Genomic DNA, 23,254 nt, shown 5'->3' on the forward strand with positions numbered 1-23,254 from the left:
CATGAGGGTGAGTTATTAATAACATAATTTTTTGATGAACTAACCTTTTAAGTAAAAACATAATGCAAAGTGTTACTGAAATACCGAAAACAAATGTCTAGCCAGACCTGCCTTGGATGCGGCATTAAAAGGCCAACTCTAACTGGCATGTTGTGACTTGACTCCAGCATAATTTGTATAATAAATGATTACTGAATGCAGGAAGAAGCAATTGTTTGGGAAGTTCAGTGAAGTCACTCACCCTCCTCATCCTCCCATTCCAGGTCCAGTGAGGTGGCGTCAGTCTTACTGGTGAAGTCCCAGCTGCTCTCTGTGTTCGGGGTCACCACATTCGTTTCAAAGCTGAGTCCTTAAGATTTTAGCATTTAGAGATTAATATTGTTTCATTATAAACATATCATCAATAGTATTCTGTAGTATTGAAATGTGTTCAAGGGAACTCACTGTTACAGCGAAAGGCTTCAGATTGAGCCTTCACACTCTGCAGGTACACCTCGAACTCTGCATTTGACACTTTGCAGCAGAAACACACACACAGTTACATTAGCCGTCTGCAAGACACTGCTGTTATCACCAGAGCTGCATTTAGAGAGATTGTGGACAGCACGACCGCCTTGTGAACCTCTTACTACAGTAAAACTGTAGAAGCGGCTGTTCGTTCTGATGCAACATCACTTTGATTTCATCAGTTCCTGACAATTAAAAAACACGACAAGAAACTAACCACTAGTACACTTTTCTACAAAAATATCTATGCATCCCTACAAATAAGCACAGCTAAACTGGATATATTATTAGTGTCTTTTTATTTATTTTTATATTTTTAAAAGACAACCACATTTAAAAATAACAAGTTGATCATATAATAGTATTAAAAAGGTGCTATAATAAAAAAAATAATATATACTATTAACTATACTGCTGGGACATCTTAAAAACTCAGGTCACACACTAAACCACCTTCAACCAACTGGAAAAAATGAATTGAAAAATAGCTCAAATAAAAGGATGTTATTTCTGAAGAAAAGTATAACTGCATTTCTATTTCTATTGCAATGACAATCTTTGACTTTAATGTTCAAAAACGTTGTTTTGGGTCAGTGAATATTGTTCACATAAATTTCAGAGCAGAACGAACTGTCTCAGGTTACGTATGTAACCATAGTTCCCTGAGTAGGGAACGAGACACTGCGTCCTCTAGGGGGCGCTTTGGGGAACACCTTGTCGTGACCCGTGTCTGAAGCATACATTGAAAAAACACCAACTTGTTGGCCGGCGACAGCCTCCGACGTCACTACCGGCGCGACTATAAATTAGCACCAGGAGAGCACGTCATTATCTTCTTTGTCTGAAGCTTGCATCCGAAGCATGGCAGGGAGCTAGAGGAAACAGTGTATCGTTCCTACTCAGGGAACTATGGTTACATACGTAACCTGAGACAGTTCCCTTTCAAGGGAACTTCGATCTGCGTCCTCTAGGGGGCGCTTTGGGGAACAGTATACCCACGCCACCCTGCTGAGGGGAGTTCAGGCCAGAATCATGGCGAGCACCAAGTTCCATGGGAGTTGCCCCTGGGACGTTTATACGGCTGTCTGTGACAGTACCCCTTACGGCCAAAAGGCCTAAGCTACATACCCAACTTAATTGTTAGGGCCTCGGCCCAGGGTAGAGCTGAAGGCTTGGAATCAGGAAAGATTCCTTTAAAGGGATACAGCTAAGAACCTAGCATTTGTACCAAGTCTTGCCTGTCACACAGGGGCTACCGCTAGCTTACGCATAAGCTTGCTGAAAGAGCTGTCTCAACAGTTCTCTAGTAGCAACACCCTGTTTAGATAGGTATCTGAGGAAACATAGGTGGAGTGGCGCCCAAGATGAACGGGGCTTTTACCAACTCAAGAAAGGGCACGAAGCAAACGCGTGAAGCCCTCACCATATAGTTTTTTTTACAAAGAACGCAGAATACTAGCGTGCGAACTTACCACACTGTGGATTTCAGAGAGTGTGCAAAGACTTCACATGCACGCACACTATAGCATGGATTTTCAAATACTGTTCTAAGGAGGGGCTCTCGTGGCACTCCAATAGAGCATCTCATAGATGGAATAGTGTATCTCAAAACAGTATGATTGAGAGTCATCAACTCGATCTATGGAAAAAATACTGGAGCGCTCTGGGGAAAAAAACAGAGAACTCCGTCTCATACGAGAGGAGAACTCCGGGCTCAGAGTAGCAAGCTCATAGACGACCCTTTTTTGGAAAAAGGGGAGCGCTGCTAAATTACCACGAGAATCACCCAAATAGCCCCTCATGTTGAGGGAAGCGATGCTTGAGGTGTATAAACAAATACACACTGACTGAATGAAGTCCAAGGAACCAAGGTCTAATCATCTCAAGAAAGGGAACGAAGCGGAGTGCGTAACCCTTATTGTACAAGATTTCAGAAAGTTTGCAGAGTCTTGCGTGCACACTGACCACCATGTGGTTTTGAGAAAGTACACAAAGCTTAGCGTGTGTACTTAAAGGTTCCTAAGCATCGCAGAGGTGCTGAATCTCACAGGAGAGGCAAGCTCAATTTTACAAACCTCGGGCGAGGGGAGCATCACCTGAAGCAGCATATACAAGAAGACTTCTGTAACTGCCACCTCCACTTCCCGGTAGATGCGACAGCACCCCTAAGCGGCCAGGAGACCCCTCGGGGTGACCTGGCTGGACATCCATGAAATTCCCTGCAGTGCTGTGCCAGGCCTGATGATCAAGGAGGCTCCATCAGAAACCTGTGATCTCAGCCGTCTAATACCGGAACATGAAGCCGGATGGCTGCTGCTGGCGAATGTTTAGTAAACCCTGTAACTGAGCACTGCAAAGGAAACTCACAGAGTTTATTAGTAGACACGTAACCACCAGCAATTAAATACACAAGTATATACAGAGAGGGTTACATTTACTCACCCACCCTCTTGCGTCGGAGCCCCGCTCCGCTCCAGTGCATGTACAGTTCTCTCTCCACCTTCAATACCACAACTTAGGTGCCCTTGAGCAAGGCACCGAACCCCCAACTGCTCCCCGGGTGCAGCAGCATAAATGGCTGCCCACTGCTCCGGGTGTGTGTTCACAGTGTGTGTGCACTTCGGATGGGTTAAATGCAGAGCACGAATTCTGAGTATGGGTCACCATACTTGGCTGAATGTCACGTCACTTTCACTTTTCACTTTCACTCAAGGGGCGCCTCCTTTTAGTCTGGACCATCAGTCAGGTGGTTACTATGAACATAGAACCATAAAAACATTATAGTTCCAGCATAGGAGACTGTTATGCGAGAGGTTTCTACCTAACCTCGATCAGGTGGAGTGCTGGTGGTTACAGGGGAATTAGGAAGGGGAGGATAAAAGCAGAAGTTAACCCTCTGAAGAAGTTAACCCTCTGAAGAGGCTATTTTCTCCTGATAACCTCTTAGACTCCAGAGGGTTAAAAATCCCCATAGGGAACGAGTAGATACCTCGGTATCACTCCGATTCGGACAAGAACCCTGCCTCGTCTAGATCATACCCCTTAGGTTCTGCTTACCTCCTCGTGACCCACGATTCCTCTAACCCCTGCCTGCAGGTGGGGGAGGAGCGCGAGTTGCGACACTAGCCTTCTGTGCCCATCTTTGATCTTCAGATCGAGACAGGCCAGGACCCCTATGTTGTTCGGGCTCAGACCTGGACCTTCGTGGAACGAAGGATCTGAAAGCAGCCTCCGTCTACGCCTGCTACTGCGTATGCCTTGCCATTTAAGCGAGATGATTTTCTGAAGGGGCTTAGATGGCAAGGAGGGAGATTAAGAGAGGATGTTTCCCCTACAGAAAGAAAAAATTTTCACAGATAAAAATTATTTATAAATTATTTATAATTTCTACAGGGGGCATTCCCTCATAGCCGCTTTCGCGCATCACCTCGATGTCGGCAGATTACTTTCATGACGAAACCGATGGATGCGAGAAGAAAACGGCATCTTTCATTTCGTTTTAATCTCTGTATTGAGATCATGCACAAATGAAAGGCTCACCTGAGCTGGAGGGCTATGGTCAAAAGGTAATTTTCGCTAAATAACCTCCAACAGCTCTACATACACAGGGCAGGAGAATTGAAAGGCTCAGCTTCACCATCCTCAAATATCTCCTGCTTTTCCTGGGTAAAAACCCAGCAGTGCACTAACCTCAGTATCAGAAAGTGTTAAAGATATAACATCATCCTCCCGAGGCTCTCTCTCGTCCGCTGCCCTTTTTTTAATTTTTTTTACGAGCGCGAAAGGGAAAGTCCCTCTTTAAACCATTCAGACAGATCCTCCTGTAGTCTTACGAGCTCATTTTCTTCCACGCCTCAGCGCGGACAGATCCTGAACCGTGGGAAGCAGATGGCTGCCTTTTTTTTTTTTTCTTTCAGAAGAGAGACGAACGAGAGCGGAGCTTTTTCCATTGAAAAAACGCTCACAATGCACACAGATTGCCTCCTCAAAGACATTGCGTGCTTGCTCTTCACCCAAAAAAATGACGCAAAGATCGCGTGTGTCATCGGGTGTCAAATAACGCTGACACGGATGCACACATCGTCTAAACGCTTGCTAGTTGTCGCCATGATAAACAGAGAAAGATCGCCCTTACCAGTTCTTTCAGATGCACGCTTCAAACAAAACAGTCAGTGAAGATGAAGAATATAATGACGTGCTCTCCCGGTGCTGATTTATAGTCGCGCCGGTAGTGACGTCGGAGGCTATCGCCGGCCAACAAGTTGGTGTTTTTTCAATGTATGCTTCAGACACGGGTCACGACAAGGTGTTCCCCAAAGCGCCCCCTAGAGGACGTAGTTTCGAAGTTCCCTCGAAAGGGAACTTACGTTTTGTGCTGAGGGTCACTGCTCTTTGGGTCTGATCTGGGTTTGGTCCTCTGCGGCTGCTGCTGCTTCCCCTGAAAAAAGAATAACGACTGTTTCACTTCTACTAATATTTCACAGAGTACTGTGGTATCAGTCTGATTTATAAAAAAATATATATATATATTGTATTGCTAAAATTAATTCTAACTGTTTGTGCCAAGGTTTAGTGCCCTACTGAGAAACAGACACTACATGTAATATTAGCAGATGGTCAAACACACAGATCATGGTAGAAAACAAAATAACAGGAAATAAAAATGAACAGAGGACATGAGGGAAAATTAAGAAGAAAAATGCTAATAAAACAGGAGTAAATAAGAGACGTGTTGTTTAGGATAGTTTGTTTTAGGTGAAGGTTTTCTTGGAAGCAAATCAATTTTAGTTTTATCTGCATTAGGTGCTGAGTTTATTCACATGACGTTGATCAGTATATGGACCAACATTAAGTGCCTTCAATCCTGTTTACAACTATTCACTGCATGTCCCAATATATATATAAAGTACATTTCAAAGATTAGTCTAATTTATAAAATATATATATATATATATTTAATCTATAACTTACAATCTCAAGCAACTATTCCTGTAAAAATCTGAATGCGTTACATATGAATTACACAGAGCTGAAGGCGCATCATAAATGAAAGGGGTGTGGCTGAAGGTTAATGGGCGGGGTTAATAGAAGGGTTGGCAGTGCTCAGTGCGAACGCCTCACCTCCTTTAGCTTTCGTTCCATAGCGAGCCGTGCTGCCTCGTGCTGAGCTGTAAAAACAGCCTCCTCTTCTAGCCTTAACTTCTCTTCTGCCAATAACTGGGCAGAAATCACCACAGAAAGGGAAGGTTAAAGGGATAGTTCACTTTGAAATTAAAGTTTGGTATGTTTTAGCTTACCTCAAGGGCATCCAAGATGTAGTTGTCTTTGTTTCCGCAGTAGTTTCAAAATTTGATATTTTAAGATAAAACCGTTCTTGTCGGTCACTCATATAATGCAGGTCTATTATCACCACCTCAAAGAGCGTGCACAGAGAAGTCAAAATTAAACAATTCCCCATCCTAAGTACACATTGATGGCCTAAGACACCAAACGAGCGGTTTGTGTGAGAAAACGAACAACATTTATATAGTTTTTACCTCTTATACACAACCACGTCCAAGTGATTTGAGGGCGCTCACTCTTCCTGGTGTGTGACATATGCGCAAGCATTCTGGCTTAGTCTGCGCAAGCGGTGGAAGTGATCTCTCACGTGTGTACAGGCGCGAGAGAATACTTCCGGCGCTTGTGCAGACTAAGCTAGAATGCGCGCGCACACGTCATACACCAGGAAGCACGCGCACCCTCAGATCACTTGGACGTGGTTGTGTATAAGAGGTAAAAACTATATAAATACTGTTCATTTTCTCACACAAACCACTCTTTTCGTGTATTAGGTTATCAATGTGTACTTACGATGGGGAATTATTTAATTTTGACTTCTCTGTGCATGCACTTTGAGGTAGTGACCGTAGACCTCCATTATATCAGTCACAGACAAGAACAGTTTGACCTTAAAATATCAAAATTTAAACTACCGCGGAAACAAAGACACCTACATCTTGGATGCCCTTTTGGTAAGCTAAAACATACCAAAATTTAATTTCAAAATGAACTATCCCTTTAACTAAACTCAAACAAAAGTGGGGTGAAAAACCAAAGCAATAGAAAACAACAAATGAAAGCATAAACTTAACGTAAGCTCTAACTTAAAAGTAAACACTGTTTTGTGGCAGCATGTTTTGAACTTGACCATTTAAAATTCACATGACAATGATCCATTTTACTTTACAAACACGTTTGGCACAACCTGCTGTACCTCTGCATTCAGCTTTTCATCGATCAGCGCCTGTTTGTCTGAGATGGCAGCATAGCGCTGCTCCTTCAAGTGACTGATCTCCTCTTCACTGATGGGTCTGGAGCAGTGACGGGAGAGAGAACTGAGTTCAGAGTCCATCAACCAATCAAAATCTATCTGACCTCATGATATGTGAGGCACTGATCTGAGCCAAACACTTTGATAGGAAAAGACAGGTCAACAATCAGTGAATATCCATAGTTCCTTTATTGAACCCAGAAATACCATATAATTAACTCACATTCATTTTGTTTCAAATTGGTAGGATTAGTATGAACACAAAAGATGATATTTTGAAGAAGGTTGGGAACAAAACCGTTTTGGATCTCTTCGATTTCCATTGTATTTTTTGTCCATACAATGGAAATCAATGGAACCTGAAATCATTTGGTTTCATCAATATCTTCTTGTGTTCTACGGGAAAAAGTCATACAGGTTTGGAACAACATGAGTGGGAGTAAATGATGATAGAAATGTCATTTTTGGGTGGACTAAACCAGTCAGATGAAATAGTATCAGACCTGGAGCAGCTTTGTGAGCTCTCACCCTGAAAAAGAAGACAAAAAAAGTGTTGACGTCTAAGCAAAACAGGAATATTGTAAAATCGTGAGTGCGGTACTGTAAGAATGCCCTCACCTCATCGCTCTCAACAAGGTTCTCAAACTTTAAAAGAAAGCATAGAAGTCACTCAAAATGCACACAGTTGAGAATATTTTCTATTTAATCTTCAGTTTGAAATTATGATGACTGTACCTCAATGGTGTAGTGTTCCCCAGCTGTGCTGCTTTTGAAGTATTTTGACCTATTGACAAAACGAGCAGTAACCAGCCATCAGGCCAGGCCGGTTATATGAGAGGCAGCACTTTCCTGTTTTTAGAGCTGAAACAACGAATCGATTTAATCGATTAAAATCGATTATTAAAATAGTTGTCAACTAATTTAGTCATCGATTCGTTGCTAAATAACTTTTATTTGCCGTAAGCGGCTCATTTCGTGCATATTTCAAATCTGCGGTGACCAAAGTGTGGCAGTAATGAGCCACCGGAGGTTTTACTCAGCCAGTACAACAGGAGAAGTAGCGAATAGCCAATAGCTGGCCTTGTTTTGTCACGTGCTTCCCGAGCAGCGTCTCTGCAGCCATAGACATCATATGATGTCTATGTCTGCAGCATTCAGCGTGATGTGGGAGTACTTTACATTGAGCCTTTAAAAAAGAAGAGTAACCTGTAAACTCTGCACTACTGCACTGTTTAAGGGGACGTTCACATATCGCGTCTTTTGCGCGCTCAAGTTCGTTATTTCCAACACCGCACCGCATCGAGTTAAAAACATTTAAACTTTTCAGAATGCCGCAACCGCACCGCGGGTCATGTGACAAGAACTAACCAATCAGCTTCATCCTTTCCCGTAACAACGTTAAAAGCTCAGTAAAGATGAAAGGAACAGCTGATCATAGTTGTATATGGATTTCCATTTTGAAATAAATTTAGTAGCAGAGCTACTGCAAGCGATTTATTTGAGCTGCAAATCCATTTATCCTTTGCTGAAATTTCCGCGTCTTCAAGGAGAGAGCAAGGAGGTTGCTTAGCAAAGGCAGACGCCTCAGGGGCGCTTCTGCGCGAGCGCTTTGGAAAGAAGGAGAAAGCGGTGCGCCTAGCGTTTTCCACGCGTTTTTAGGCGCGATTTGTGAACGGCCCCTAAGACTTTCATTTGTGCAGATTCTCCAGTACAATGTTGTTTGCAAATGTTTAGTCGTAAAAGCTGATAACATTGCTTTTTAACAGTTAACATTTAAAGCTTTACAAACATGTTCTGTGATCAGTTTGTCGTTTACCAGTTCAAAATTCAGTCGTGCAGCCTAATTATGACTGAATGAGAGAGGTAAATGTAGATATTTGAAATGCACTTATTTTCTAAGTATTCACTGCTCTTTTTCACACAGCAGGTTTTTTGTGTGTGTCCTATTTTTTTTCTGGACAACCTTCTGATGGATTTTACTTTAAAATTGTGAGTTCCATTCAAGTTTCATGCCATTGGCACTTTTTTTGAAGGATTGTTTACAATTTCACAGCAAAAGCTATAAAGCTGTTTCCCAGTAAATAATAAAATACAATGCACTGCAATTTTATTCTGTTTTATCCTTATTCTTCGTGAAAATATGTTCTGAAAGATTCCTTAATAAGCTTTGTTCAGGATGTTAAACTACTTTAGGAGCTCTAAGGACTGCCATGGTGAAAACATTATTTGAAATCTCCTTGTGAAATTTGCTAGAGTATGGGTCAGTGTTCTGATTGCAGAAGAGTTCGACAAAGGATTACTAACACAATAAAACAACTCCAGGTATATTTTTGATGAGGATATGACAGTGCAAAATGGTTACAATCTCTTAAATCTATGCTGAATGATAAAGACCATTTATTAATAATTTACTTGGGGAAAAAATGGGAAAAAATAAAATATAAGTACATAAACCGATTAATCGATTAATCGTAAAAATAATCGACAGATTAATCGATTATCAAAATAATCGTTAGTTGCAGCCCTACCTGTTTTATTAATTAAAAACAGGAATTTATTAATATATTTTAAAACATGATTTAAGTAAAAGTATTGTTCCATATTATCATCATTTGTGGTAAAAAAAAAAAAAAAAAAAAAAAATATTCTATTCTGAGAAGCATCTGATGGAGACTTTGCCTCTCCAAATAATAATAGTAATAATCAAAGACTTTACAGACTACATCAGAATCATAATGAATGAGCTTTATTGCCAGGTATGTTTACACATACAAGGAATTTGTTTTCGCTCCGCAGTACAACAGAATGACAGTGACAGAACAAAAAAACACATATAATAAATAATAAAATACACATAAGTAGGTAAGGAATGACAATATATAAATTGACAATTGTATGGCAGGTATATTACAAAAAGCAGTTATGTATGTACAGGTATATTATGTGCAAAATATAAGTGTACACCAAGTATGTGTGTTAGATAAATTATCGTATATAAATATAAGTAGTGTAGTGGGTTGTGTTCCACAGTCGTTATCAATTGTTCATTAGATGGATTGCTTGAGGGAAGAAACTGTTCCTGTGTCTGGTCGTTCTGGTGCTCAGTGCTCTGTAGCGTCGACCAGATGGCAAAAGTTCAAAGAGGGAGTGTGCTGGATGTGAGGGGTCCAGAGTGATTTTACTGGCCCTTCTGCTCACTCTGGATAAGTACAGTTCTTGAATAGAATAGAGGGTTGCACCGAAGATTCGCTCAGCAGTTCGGACTACCCTCTGTAGTCTTCTGAGGTCAGATTTTGAAGCTGAGCTGAACCAGACAGTTACTGAAGTGCAGAGGATGGATTCAATGATGGTGGAGTAGAACTGTTTCAGCAGCTCCTGTGGCAGGTTAAACTTCTGCAGCTGGCGAAGGAAGTACAACCTCTGCTGGGCCTTTTTCACAATGGAGTCAATGTGAATGTCCCACTTCAGGTTGCTGAAGCTGCAGGTGCTGTTCATGATGGAGCAGGGGGGTTTCTCCTGAAGTCCACGATCATTTCCATTGTTTTGAGCGTGTTAAGCTCCAGGTTGTTGAGCTTAGTAAGTGCACCAGACAGCCAGCTCTTTAACCTCCTGTCTGTAAGCAGACTCGTCACTGTCCTGAATGAGGCCGATGAGTGTGGTGTTGTCTGCAAACTTCAGGAGCTTGACAGAGGGGTCCTTAGACATGCAATCGTTAGTGTATAGGGAGAAGAGCAGTGGGGATAGAACGCAGCCCTGGGGAGCTCCGGTGCTGATTGTACGGGTGCTGGATGTGGGTTTGCCCAGCCTCACTAGCTGCTGCCTGTCTGTAAGGAAGCTGTTGATCCACTGACAGACGGAGGTGGGCACGGAGAGATGAGTTAGTTTGGGCAGGAGGAGGTTTGGGAAGATCGTGTTAAAGGCCGAGCTGAAGTCCACAAACAGGAACCTCACATAAGTCCCCGGTCTGTCTAGAGCCCCTTTCACACTGCACGTCGGACCCGGCATATTGCCGGAACATTGCCGGGTCGCCTTCTGTGTGAAAGCAACCACGTCCCGGGATTGATTCCAGCATTGAACCCGGGTCGGGGATCTAGTAACATTGCCGGGTTCAACCCGGGACGAGCGCTAATGCCGCGTCGAAGTCGACGTTATCGCGCGACTCTTTTACTGGCTGTTTTGTAGGAGGATCAACGTTCGCGACGCAAAGATGTGTGCAAACTGTAATGAAGCAGAGATCAGTTAGTTCCTCACTTTCCCCGCTGACTCCGAGATCGTTTGCTTGCTTCAGTGAAAGTATAACATGCCTAACGTTTTTGACTCGTACATTACACGTCACGCCCTGATGTCACGTGTCGTTACGGGATCTTTACGGGTTGTGTGTGAAAGCACGCACATATCCTGGGTAATCACTTGCAGTTTGAAAGTGCAAAATCTAGCGACCCGGGAACAATTGCCGGAAAACTTTACCCGTGTATTTGCCGGAATGGCAGTGTGAAAGGGGCTTAGCTGTTGCAGAACATAACGCAGTCCAAAGTTTATCTGGGTTTGGTCCTCTGCGGCAGACCACAGACCTGTTTGCTCTGTAGGCAAACTGAAGAGGATCCAGCAAGGGTCCAGTGATGTCCTTCAGGTGGGCCAGCACCAGTTTTTCAAATGACTTCATGACTACAGACGTTAAAGCCACAGGCATGTAGTCATTTAGTCCTGTAATTTTGGATTTCTTTGGGATGGGGATGATGGTGGAGCGTTTGAAGCATGAAGGGACTTCACACAGTTCCAGTGATCTGTTGAAGATCTGTGTGAAGATGGGGGCCAGCTGGTCAGCACAGGATTTCAGACAGGCTGGTGTAGCCTGGTGCTTTTTTCCTTTTCCTTTTCCTTTTCTGGGGGGGGGGGGGGGTGCAGGAGGTGTGGATGGTGAGAGTGGTTGTTTGGAGAGGTGTTCAGGATTGGTTGCAGGAGTTGTGAATGGTGTGAACGGTTGTTTGGAGAGGTGATCAGGGCGGGTTGCAGGAGTTGTTAATGGTGTGAATGGTTGTTTGGAAAGGTGTATATATATATATATATATTAGGGGTGTAACGATACGCGTATTCGTATTAAACCGTTCGGTACGAGGCTTTCGGTTCGGTACGCGGTACGCATTATGGACCGAACGGTTCGTTGGACTAATTAATTATATTTGGAAAATAAAAAAAAAATTGTGAAATATAATAATATGCGTTCAACAAGGTAGCCCAATAACCCAAACGACGTAACAGGCAATGCCCCTGACACCCCCGAAGAAGAAAAAAACACCAAACTTATATGTTTATGTTAGGCTACTCAGTCAGGCGCTCGCTCACTCAGTACGCGCTAAAGGCTCGTTGCAAAATAGCCAATGCGTTTAACAGACCAGAAATAGAAGATCTAAAAGTTTTTAAAACTCCGCCTACGCCATAGCGCAGAGCAGCGCAAAACGCGTTGTATCTGAAGGGCAACGCTGAACCCAGCGGCAAGCGCCGCGCATACCGCGTCCTGTGTGAAAGGCCCACTCTGTAGTGGAAAACGTAGGTTTTAAGAACATGCTTAATGTAATTGAGCCCCGTTACAATATTCCTTCACGAGCCCATTTCAGACAGACCGTAATTCCTGCTCTGTTCCAAAAAACATAAGCCCTATAGAGAACCAATTGAGTAAAAACACACTCAATATAAAGAGTTATAGAGTTCCATATTGTAATGACCCGTAAGTCAGCACTGGCAGCCAGGTGCATCATGGGTATTTGTTTAACGTTCAATCATGGGTTATTTAAGCAAGATGGTTGAGTTCTTGTATTAGTAATGTTATACATGTTCATGTCTGAGTTAATTTGAGTTGATTCGGGTTCCTTTACTACCATGTTGTAAAAAAGGGTGACTGTCACCGTCATGGAGAGAGATGTGTAGGGGAGTGACTTGTGATATGGTCTTGCCTGTGTAAGTTTGAATATTGAGTTCCAAATTAAAAGAGTAACAGACAGTACTGCCTCCTGTTGGCTGGTTTGTTAATAACTCTCCACACACACGTTGTAACAGTTTCAGAGTGTGTTCACTATTACTGGCTGTTTATAGCGGTTTTGTAATTATCTTCCTGGTCACCAGGGGGCAACGCCCTCAGGTAAGGGGGTTAGAGTACCCATATAAGGAAGAATGAGTGATCTAGCTAGGGAGGCCATGTGGTGGCTTTTCTTGGAGAGGACTCACTCTTTCTACTAAAGAGGGGTTTTGAGTTAAGGCTCAATGGTTATGCCTCTTTTGGCTACTATTTGAGGAACAGTGCGTTTGCAATACTCAATGTAGGCCATATTTCCTCAATTGTGTTGTTTGGTGTTACCCGGAATCCTTGTGTTCAATACGGGCTTAACCCCTGCATCAAATCTTCTTCGAACGGATTTCTTTGGTGGATTATATATTTTTTTTGTTCCAACCTGGTCCAGAGGACTACAAGTTTTGGCTGAGTGGGTTTTTTGCGGTGATGGGACTGTGGTCGCAACTGGTATAATTTTGAACTGAACTTTTGTGCACTATCAATTGGACTGATCATCGCTGGATGGCAGGTTCATTATTTCCATTACACACATATCATCCATATTATCCTTTTATGGTTTTGTGTTTACCTTGTATGGACTGAACTACTGTTGAAGGTCTCATTGGACCAGGTTTTGGGTGGTTGTAAGCTATTATTGCTTTATGGTGTTGTGATATATTGTTTTGATATATATTCATTTTGAGCTGGTGGTTGGCAATTATATTTGGATGTGATTCCCCCCTTATTTTTTTTTTTTTTGTGTTTCATTTTTGTCTTTGATATTAGACGAGTTGCTACACAAAATGGCACCCAAACAGGGACCTGAAAAAGGCAACCAGTTCATTTGAAATAATCTTGATTTATTTGTTTGTGTGTACTGGGTGTTGTACGAACAATGGTATTTTTTTTATATACTTGACCGTTTATAGTTGAGCAATAATATCTTGTATTTTTCAGTCATTCATGTTGCTTTAATACCCATGTGTATTTTTTTTTATATATAGTAGTTTACTCATAACCTCCCAAAATGGATGCTGATCCTGCCGAGACAGTGGGTGAGGGCCCATTAGAGCCAGATTATGGTTCAGATGCTTTCACTTTGCGTCGTGAACCCCTGCAAGATATCATACAGTCGCTCAGTAGTCTCTATTTGGATCCTGTATTGGAGGGTGAAGAGGGAGAAGAGCTAACTGTGCTGCCGCCGCCACCACCAATAGAGGAGGATGAGAGTCTGATATCTATGGTGATTGCCTCAAGGGTAAGCCAAGTTGAACAAAAAGTGATGGGGTTGGAGAATGATATCAAGTGTCGCATTAAGGACTTTGAAACACAGGTACTTGATGGATGTAAAACCCAGCGTGACCAGGTGTACCATTTGGAATCTCAAGTCAGTGCCCTAGAAAGGTCGCACAAGAAGTTGGCTGAAACCATACTTGATGGAACTAAACAAGAATGTCAGAGAGTGAAACTGCTCCTTGAGCAGAATATGCAATCGCTGGGAAATGCTGTCATGGACTGCCTTAGACGAAGAGATGAACAGTTAAAGGCTAAGGTACTCCCCATTCCATATGCCATGTCCACTCCCACTGTAACTTCAGCCTCACCTTTTGACACTGGGCAGCGATCAATTCACTTTAGTGCTCCCATCAAAATTGAATTTCCAAAGTTCAGCAGCCAGGAAGGAGAAGATCCGATAGCCTACCTAGAGAAGTGTGATGAATATCTGGCTATTCACCCTCTAAGTAGTACAGAGATATTATCCATGCTTCCGTCAGTACTTATCCACACAGCAAAAGACTGGTGGATTGCTGAGAGAACCCGGGTAAAAACTTGGGCTCAATTTAAGACCCTCTTCTTGCGATCGTTCTTACCTGATGACCACGAAGTCGAAGCTGAAAGAAAAATCAGGGAGCGAAAACAGGAAATAGGAGAAAGTATACGCACTTTTGTTTATCAGTACAGAGCGCTGTGCTTAAGACTGAAGCCTTCTATGTCTGAAAGAGAAATTCTACAAGCCACTCTCCGAAACTGCAATCCTCGTATTGCTAGCGTACTAAGGGGTACCGTATCTACAGTGGACGAGATGGTTAGAGTGGGAACATTGGTGGAGAGAGACCTCAATGAGGAGAGAGCATATTGGAGACAGAGACAGGCTGAGCAATCACGAAAACCTGCTGTGGTTGGAAGAGCTGGTCGAGGTCAGCATGATAGTCAACCTATTGCTCTCTTGGATGGAACTTGTGAGCGTTCTGTAACTCCTCTGACATTACCTCTAGTTATTCGTGGTTATCCCTTTGAAGCTTTAATAGATACAGGCAGCACTTACTCGTTGGTACAAGAATCCCTTTGGCATCGTATCAAGGAAAGGGAGGAGGCTTGGCAGTCTGCTAGAGGGCAGACGTTTTCCCTTGCCAATGGACACCTTCAGCATGCCTTGGGAAAGGTAACATTAGAATGCACATTGCATGACCATGTTTATCCTTTTAACGCTTACATCATGAGAGATCGTGATTTGACTTTTCCCTTGATAGTAGGCCTTGATTTCTTGAATGTCTCTGGCATGGCCCTGGACTTCCATGGCGCAACATATTCTTTGCCCGAAGAAGATAAGGTGCATCAGTTTACCATCTCTTCATCTTCACATAATACTGACTTCTTTTCAACGGCAACTAGATTACATTTAGCACTACCTGCTGTTCAAATCAATGAGGCCACCAGAACTCTCATTAAAGATCTTGTGAATTCAGCAGATGCCTTACCTTCCCAGAGACATCAATTAGAAAGCTTTCTCTTTGATTGGCCTACAGTGTGTACTGATTCACTGGGAAGAACCTCCACCATCAGGCATCGACTTTCCAGCGATTAATGAATACCATCTTACAAGAGCTCATCGGTAGATGTTGTTTTGTCTATATAGACGATATTGTTGTGTACTCGGCTAATGTTCAGGAGCACTTTGGGCATTTAAGACAGCTGTTCACAAAGCTGGAAGCTTCGGGTTTGACTTTGAACTTGAAAAAATGCAACCTAATAAGAAAGTCCCTTTCGTTCCTTGGTCATGTCATCTCAGAAGGAGGAGTCAAGACTGAACCCTCTAAGGTTGAAGCTGTCCATAATTTCCTAATTCCCAAGAATGTGAAGGAAGTCCAGCGGTTCCTTGGCTTGGCGGGTTGGTATCATCGCTTCATACCTAACTTTTCAGAGCGTGCAGCACCTCTTCATGCCCTGAAAAAGAAGGATGTCTTGTGGGTATGGACTCAGGAGTGCCAACAATCATTTGAGTGGCTAAAGGAAGCTCTGCAGAAAGCTCCTATACTTAGACCTCCAGATTTCAGTCGGCCCTTCAGAGTGCAAACAGATGCCAGTAACGTTGGTTTGGGGGCAGTATTAACACAAGAAACGGATCAAGGGGAAAATGTAGTAGCGTATGCTTCCAAGCTGCTGCAGAGTGCTGAGAAGTCATACTCCACAGCTGAGAAAGAGTGTCTCGCTGTAGTATGGGCTGTGGAGAAATGGCGAGAGTACCTCGAAGGAAGACACTTTGATGTGCTTACAGACCATTCTGCACTCACATGGGTTTTTAATCATCCAAGACCCACGTCTCGGTTAACAAGATGGGCCATTCGGCTCCAAAGCTTCGAATTTACGGTAAAGTACCGTAGAGGGCAGTGCAATGTTATCCCTGACACGCTGTCACGAGGAATGGAAGAAGAAATCCCTGGGACAATTGCTCTCTCTCAGGCGGTCAGTGCCCCATGTAACTTACCTTTGAACTGGGAGGACATCGAGCGTGGGCAGAAAGAGGATGTTTCTCTTCAGCATCTCTGGGATGAAGCCAAAATTGATGTTGCAAATCCAAATCGGATTCGTTATGTCATTCAAAATGACTACTTATTTAGGTGTACCGTCAACAAAGATGGAGGTCAAGTTTTCCAAGTGATCATTCCTACACAATACAGAGAGCAGTGTCTTCAATTCGTCCATGCAAACCCCTTGTCCGGACATCTGGGACGCATGAAAACCTTGCGCAGATTGCTGGAGGTGGCCTATTGGCCAGAGATTCGGAAGGATGTCTGGAAGACCTGTAAAGAGTGTCAGACGTGCCAGCAGTATAAGCCACGGATCACCAAACTTGCAGGCCGACTTCAATCAACTCCCATTGTTGAACCAGGCTTTATGTTAGGGATTGACCTAATGGGGCCTTTTCCCAAAAGTACTCGCCTGAATGAATACCTGCTGGTGATTGTGGATTATTGCAGCAAGTGGGTGGAATTATTTCCTTTAAGATCTGCAAAAACACCCTTGATTTCAAATGTCCTGACGAAGGAAATCTTTACCAGGTGGGGTACCCCAGCATATCTAGTCTCAGATCGAGGACCTCAATTTACATCTCAACTGCTTCAAGACACCTGCAAGCAGTGGGGTGTGGTACAGAAACTCACAACGGCTTACCATCCTCAGACTAATTTGACGGAGCGAATTAACCGTACCCTTAAGACCATGTTAGCCTCCTATGTGCAAGAGAACCATCGCCAATGGGATAGGTGGATCCCTGAATTTCGGTATGCACTAAATTCGGCATGGCAGGAGAGCACTGACCACACACCTGCTGAAATTGCAATTGGCAGAAAACTGAAAGGTCCCTTTGAGCGTCTGGTCCACAAGTCTCCAGATCCTGACCAAGCCGCTTATAACATCATTGAGAGACAGAAGGCCTTATTGGAGTGTGTCAAAGACAATGTGAGTAGAGCCCAGATGAGACAAGCCAAGTATTATGATCTCAGAAGGAGATTAGTCCAATATGAAGAAGGAGACTTAGTATGGGTACAAACTCACCCGCTGTCTCGAGCAAGTGATGCTTATATGGCAAAGCTGGCTCCCAAGTGGCAAGGACCTGCTAAAGTTATGTCAAAACTTAATAAAGTCAATTATCGAGTAAAAATGGTCCAGGAGCCAAATAATGTCGAGATCTATCATGTAGAGAAGTTAAAACCCTTTTTTGGGGCTGTCTAGCCTTTTTCAGAAGGGAGGGGTATGTAACAGTTTCAGAGTGTGTTCACTATTACTGGCTGTTTATAGCGGTTTTGTAATTATCTTCCTGGTCACCAGGGGGCAACGCCCTCAGGTAAGGGGGTTAGAGTACCCATATAAGGAAGAATGAGTGATCTAGCTAGGGAGGCCATGTGGTGGCTTTTCTTGGAGAGGACTCACTCTTTCTACTAAAGAGGGGTTTTGAGTTAAGGCTCAATGGTTATGCCTCTTTTGGCTACTATTTGAGGAACAGTGCGTTTGCAATACTCAATGTAGGCCATATTTCCTCAATTGTGTTGTTTGGTGTTACCCGGAATCCTTGTGTTCAATACGGGCTTAACCCCTGCATCAAATCTTCTTCAAACGGATTTCTTTGGTGGATTATATATTTTTTTTGTTCCAACCTGGTCCAGAGGACTACAAGTTTTGGCTGAGTGGGTTTTTTGCGGTGATGGGACTGTGGTCGCAACTGGTATAATTTTGAACTGAACTTTTGTGCACTATCAATTGGACTGATCATCGCTGGATGGCAGGTTCATTATTTCCATTACACACATATCATCCATATTATCCTTTTATGGTTTTGTGTTTACCTTGTATGGACTGAACTACTGTTGAAGGTCTCATTGGACCAGGTTTTGGGTGGTTGTAAGCTATTATTGCTTTATGGTGTTGTGATATATTGTTTTGATATATATTCATTTTGAGCTGGTGGTTGGCAATTATATTTGGATGTGATTCCCCCCTTATTTTTTTTTTTTTGTGTTTCATTTTTGTCTTTGATATTAGACGAGTTGCTACAACGTTGCTACAATATAAAAAGTTACATATTTATATTTGTTCATAACTACTACAATAATATAGCATTTTCATTTATTTTATAAGGAGCTGTTTTTGTTTTATACAGTATGCTGCTAAGAAAACACTATAGAAGATGGGTAAAGAATAGCTCCATCATTGTTTAATGTAAAAAAAAACATACTTTGTTAGTTTTAATAAATAAAACATTTTTTAAAAATCAAGGAAATTTATCTGCCAATTATTTCTTTTTGCTGTATCTAAAACGTACCGAATCGTGACACCAGTGTATCGAACCGAGCCGTGAATTTTGTGAACCGTTACACCCCTAATATATATATATATATATAGTACAGACCAAAAGTTTGGAAACATTACTATTTTTAATGTTTTTGAAAGAAGTTTCTTCTGCTCATCAAGCCTGCATTTATTTGATCAAGAATACAGAAAAAAATGTAATATTGTGATATATTATTACAATTTAAAATATTTTTTTTTAAATTTATTATACTTTAAAGGCGCAATATGTAATTTTTCTGCTTTAAAAATAGCAGATATCACTATATCTATGTTATATATATATATTTGTTGTGTACTTACATTATCCCGACAGTTTCCACAAACTTTCAAATCCGGAGAAAATTATAGTTTAATTAGAAGACACGGCACGTTTCTTTATTTCCGTTTTGTCGCCCGTCTATGGCGTCATATAAACTTTGACCCCTCTAGTTTATCTAACTTCCTGCGGAACCGCCAAATACAAAGGTGAACAGAACCAAAGATGAGACGAAGAAGAAAAAGTAGTAGCTAGCCTTGATCGAGACTATTATATTTTATATTTATATTGTTTATATTTGTATTTATACCTCAATCAATAACTTAGTTATGGATCATGATTATGCTTTGCCTGCACATTCTGTGAAGCGCAAACGTACGGGTGAAATAAATGACCTGAGAAGGTTTTGGGACGAAGAAGAAACTAGACACGGGTAAATATTGGAGTTGCATTTCCAAGATAGAGAGAGCTTCGTGACAAGCTGAAACTACAGAGAGATGCTTGCATTCTAATAAACAGGTATGCATTCATTCAGCTAACTATATCTATCCGTATATTTTGTGAAACGATGATGTCTTGTGTAAAACGCAGACGGACTAGCTCTCATGTAAAGTATAATGTAAATCTACATGTGTTCTATATCTAGCTGGATAAAGTAGCTTCAAATGCAGTTCACTATCTTGTTCGATATCATAGTATAAACGTAGCCTAATTATAATTATTAACGAAAGGCAACCGTGTTTTTTTAACATATATTACTACTAGCTAGATGGAATATTGATTTGATAGGGGTCTGATAATTCATATATCTCTCCGTTCGAAAATACGTGATTGTCAAAATACTAAGGCCGGTGACACACTGGCTGCGTGGCGTCTCTGCTGCGTGCCAGAAGCGTGGCGCGCTGCTGCTGCTGTAGGTGACATAGAGGGAGACCGCCGACAGACCAGGCTCTTGTCTTCATGACAACAATATCTATACTTCATGTTGAACATAAATATAAAGCCTACTGATAAAGGACACCGTCAACAGTATTGACGGCAAAATAGACTATGTTTGACAGGTGCAATATTTGAAAATCGATATTTATTTATTTTTTAAATTACATTTGTATCTGAATTTATGTCAACCTATAGACTTTCAAACATCAAAATGTCCTGAATTAATATGTATTTGTGTACAAAATTACATATAAACATATTTTCCTATTATATTTTGCCTGGAAACACTTCCAACACGCGTGCGTGTCGCGTGAAAAATAGGCGTCGGTTCTATTTCTAGCATGCACACGTTTTCTGCGCGGCTCGAGCCGGGCCTGAGACACGCGTCTCACGCAGGCAGTCTGCATGCTCTAACCTATTAACATGGGAGCCGAATTAAAAACTGACACGCCACGCAGGTGAGATGCTTGCGCCACGCATCCAGTGTGTCGCCGGCCTCAATTAAAATGAGTGAGGAATGTGGGGAGCGACAGAGCGCGTGTTCCAATGAACAACAACTCCCATGAGCCTACGCTCTTTCCCGACGTCATCAAAGTACGTCTCATGTTATTATTTTGATTGAGTGACCCCTGGTGGCCAAAAATTCCATACTGCACGTTTAAATTATCTTTTATTTATGTGATGCAAAGTTGAATTTTTAGGATCATTATCACATGATCCTTTAGAAATTATTCTAATATGATGATTCATTATCAAAGTTGGAAACAGTTCTGCTGCTCAATATTTTTTCAGAACATGTGATACTTTTTAGGATACTTTGATGAATAAAAGGGAAAAAAAAGAAGCTATGTTTTTAAAATATCAATATTTTTGTAATTGATTTGTTAATTATTATTAATTAATTATTAATTAATATTGATTTATTGAAAATACACCATTACAAATGTAACTTCTGTTTTCAAAATCTTCAAAGTTTGTAAGCATTAACTGTAATGTTACCAACATTTTTAAAAGTAAAAGCACAACATATTTCTTAATATTAGCTACTGCATGTGACATTTTACAGCTAAAATTTTGAAGTTTAGCTGTTTTAAAATGTAGCCACCTGAAAATCACTTCCTAACATCATCCCTAGCAAGTAACACTCTTTCTCCTCTCATGTTCCATACTTGGATCTGGATCTGCCTGTGGAACCAGCTCATCTTTCTGTCCCTCATCATCATCACTGGTGGCATGTGTGCTTTAAGAAGCTATGTTTTTAAAATATAAATATTTTGTAATAACAATATACACTACTGGTCAGTTATTTGGGGTCAGTATTTTTTTTTTCTTTTTTTAAATAAAATCAATACTTTTATTCAGCAAGGATGTGTTAAATTGATAAAAAGTGATAGTAAAGAAAATATATTATTAGAATATATATTATTAGAATTTTTATTTTTTATTTTGAATAAATGCAGTTCTTTTTAACCTTTTATTCATCAAATATATTAGACAGCAGAACTGTTTCCAACACTCATAATAAATCAGAATATTAAAATGATTTCTAAATGATCATGTGATAGACTGGATGTTACATGTGACACTGAAGGCTGGAGTAATGATGCTGAAAATTCAGCTTTGCATCACAGGAATCAATTTTTTTAAGTATATTCAAATAGAAAACTATTATTTTAAGTTGTAATAATATTTCACAATATTACTGTTTTTTTTTTTTTTTTGTATTTTTGATCAAATAAATGCAGGCTTGATGAACAGAAGAAACTTCTTTCAAAAACATTAAAAATAGTAATGTTTCCAAACTTTTGGTATGTACTGTTTATATATAAAGAATGGTATAAAATAAGCATGATGGCACATGATGAAGTCTCAGGGGACTCTGGGCGGGGTCCTGAGATCAGACATCAACTAATGTGAAAACTAGAGTAGCATTGAGAAGTCTGAATCATTCAATCGAGTAGGTCCGTTTAAAAAAACGATTCAAATCATCTCTCAAAAGTGTGAAATGAAAAGGTTCCTGTGTTTATGTTGTTTTTATGTATTCAGTAAATGTGGTAATAAGTAAATATGTGTAATTACATACTTTAATCACAATCGGAGTCGCTGTTCTTCCAAAGAGTCAAGCGCGATATACACACACATTGAATCGTTAGAAAGATTCGTTTCAAAAGAACGATTCGTTCAAGTAATGAACATCTCTAATGTAATGGAGCTGCTACCAGTTGCATACTACTTACTCAAACTCTGCCCCTTTTAATGTAACTGTAAAGTTACTACTGTAAAGTATTAACAGTTTTGAGTCAACCCTTTTAAAACTGTCCCGCGATTTACAACTCATCGGCTGTTCAATTGTTTTCCAATGCAATGCACCTGACAGCCGGTGAATCATGCTGCCACAGTTCACAGAAAACTTTTTTTTTTTTTTAAATCATCTTCGATAACATGCCCTCACCCTCCTCCTCTTTGTATCCTTTTTGCTTCCCTTCTAAAAAGCCCAAAACATTGTGTCCAGCAGTTCCCCATGACACGCACGGGTCAGGTGTATGTATCAGCTACTCTTCCATTCCGGATCCGTATCCTGCTTCTTTTGGCACTGCTCTGCAGGCGACGAATTTATTCTGCATGACTTGTTAAAGCGCGAGCACGCGGCCGATTCACGCAGGGGAGTCACCTGCAGACACTTCGCTCGCGCAGCGGCATCATCCATCGCCCCTGGCTTGCATTCTCAACATCGGCCTAAAATCCTCTATTGTTTCTTCTTCCTGACAACCAGAGGTGGAAAGAGTACAAAAATATTCTACTCAAGTAAAAGTACCATTACATTAATGAAATTTTACTTTAGTACAAGTAAAAGTACCAGTCTAAAAATCTACTCAAGTAAAAGTAAAAAGTAGCTCATTTAAAATTTACTCAGAGTAAAAATTACTTATTTTACATTTTAACAGTGGAAGGGAGTCAAAAATGGGACAGGCCAAGGTTGTCAAACTCAGTTCCTGGAGGGCCACAGTCCTGCACAGTTTAGATTTAACCCTAATTAAACACACCTGATCCAGCTAATCTAATC

At 41.3% G+C, this 23,254-nt stretch overlaps 1 protein-coding gene across 1 annotated transcript; it reads right to left on the bottom strand.

The window, feature by feature from the left end:
- Window positions 1-233: 233 nt before the first annotated feature.
- On the bottom strand, window positions 234-22,854 carry LOC132114093 (AP-1 complex-associated regulatory protein-like). The gene is made up of 9 exons (XM_059522236.1): window positions 22,643-22,854; window positions 7,556-7,604; window positions 7,439-7,465; window positions 7,324-7,349; window positions 6,764-6,860; window positions 5,629-5,724; window positions 4,873-4,945; window positions 445-513; window positions 234-349 (listed from the first exon to the last, which is right to left on the bottom strand). The coding sequence occupies exons 1-9, from the start codon at window positions 22,711-22,713 to the stop codon at window positions 234-236; spliced, it is 624 nt and encodes a 207-aa protein (XP_059378219.1). The 5' UTR covers window positions 22,714-22,854.
- Window positions 22,855-23,254: the final 400 nt, after the last annotated feature.

The sequence above is a fragment of the Carassius carassius genome, chromosome 33 (assembly GCF_963082965.1).
Source record: "Carassius carassius chromosome 33, fCarCar2.1, whole genome shotgun sequence".
Classification (NCBI taxonomy): domain Eukaryota; kingdom Metazoa; phylum Chordata; class Actinopteri; order Cypriniformes; family Cyprinidae; genus Carassius; species Carassius carassius.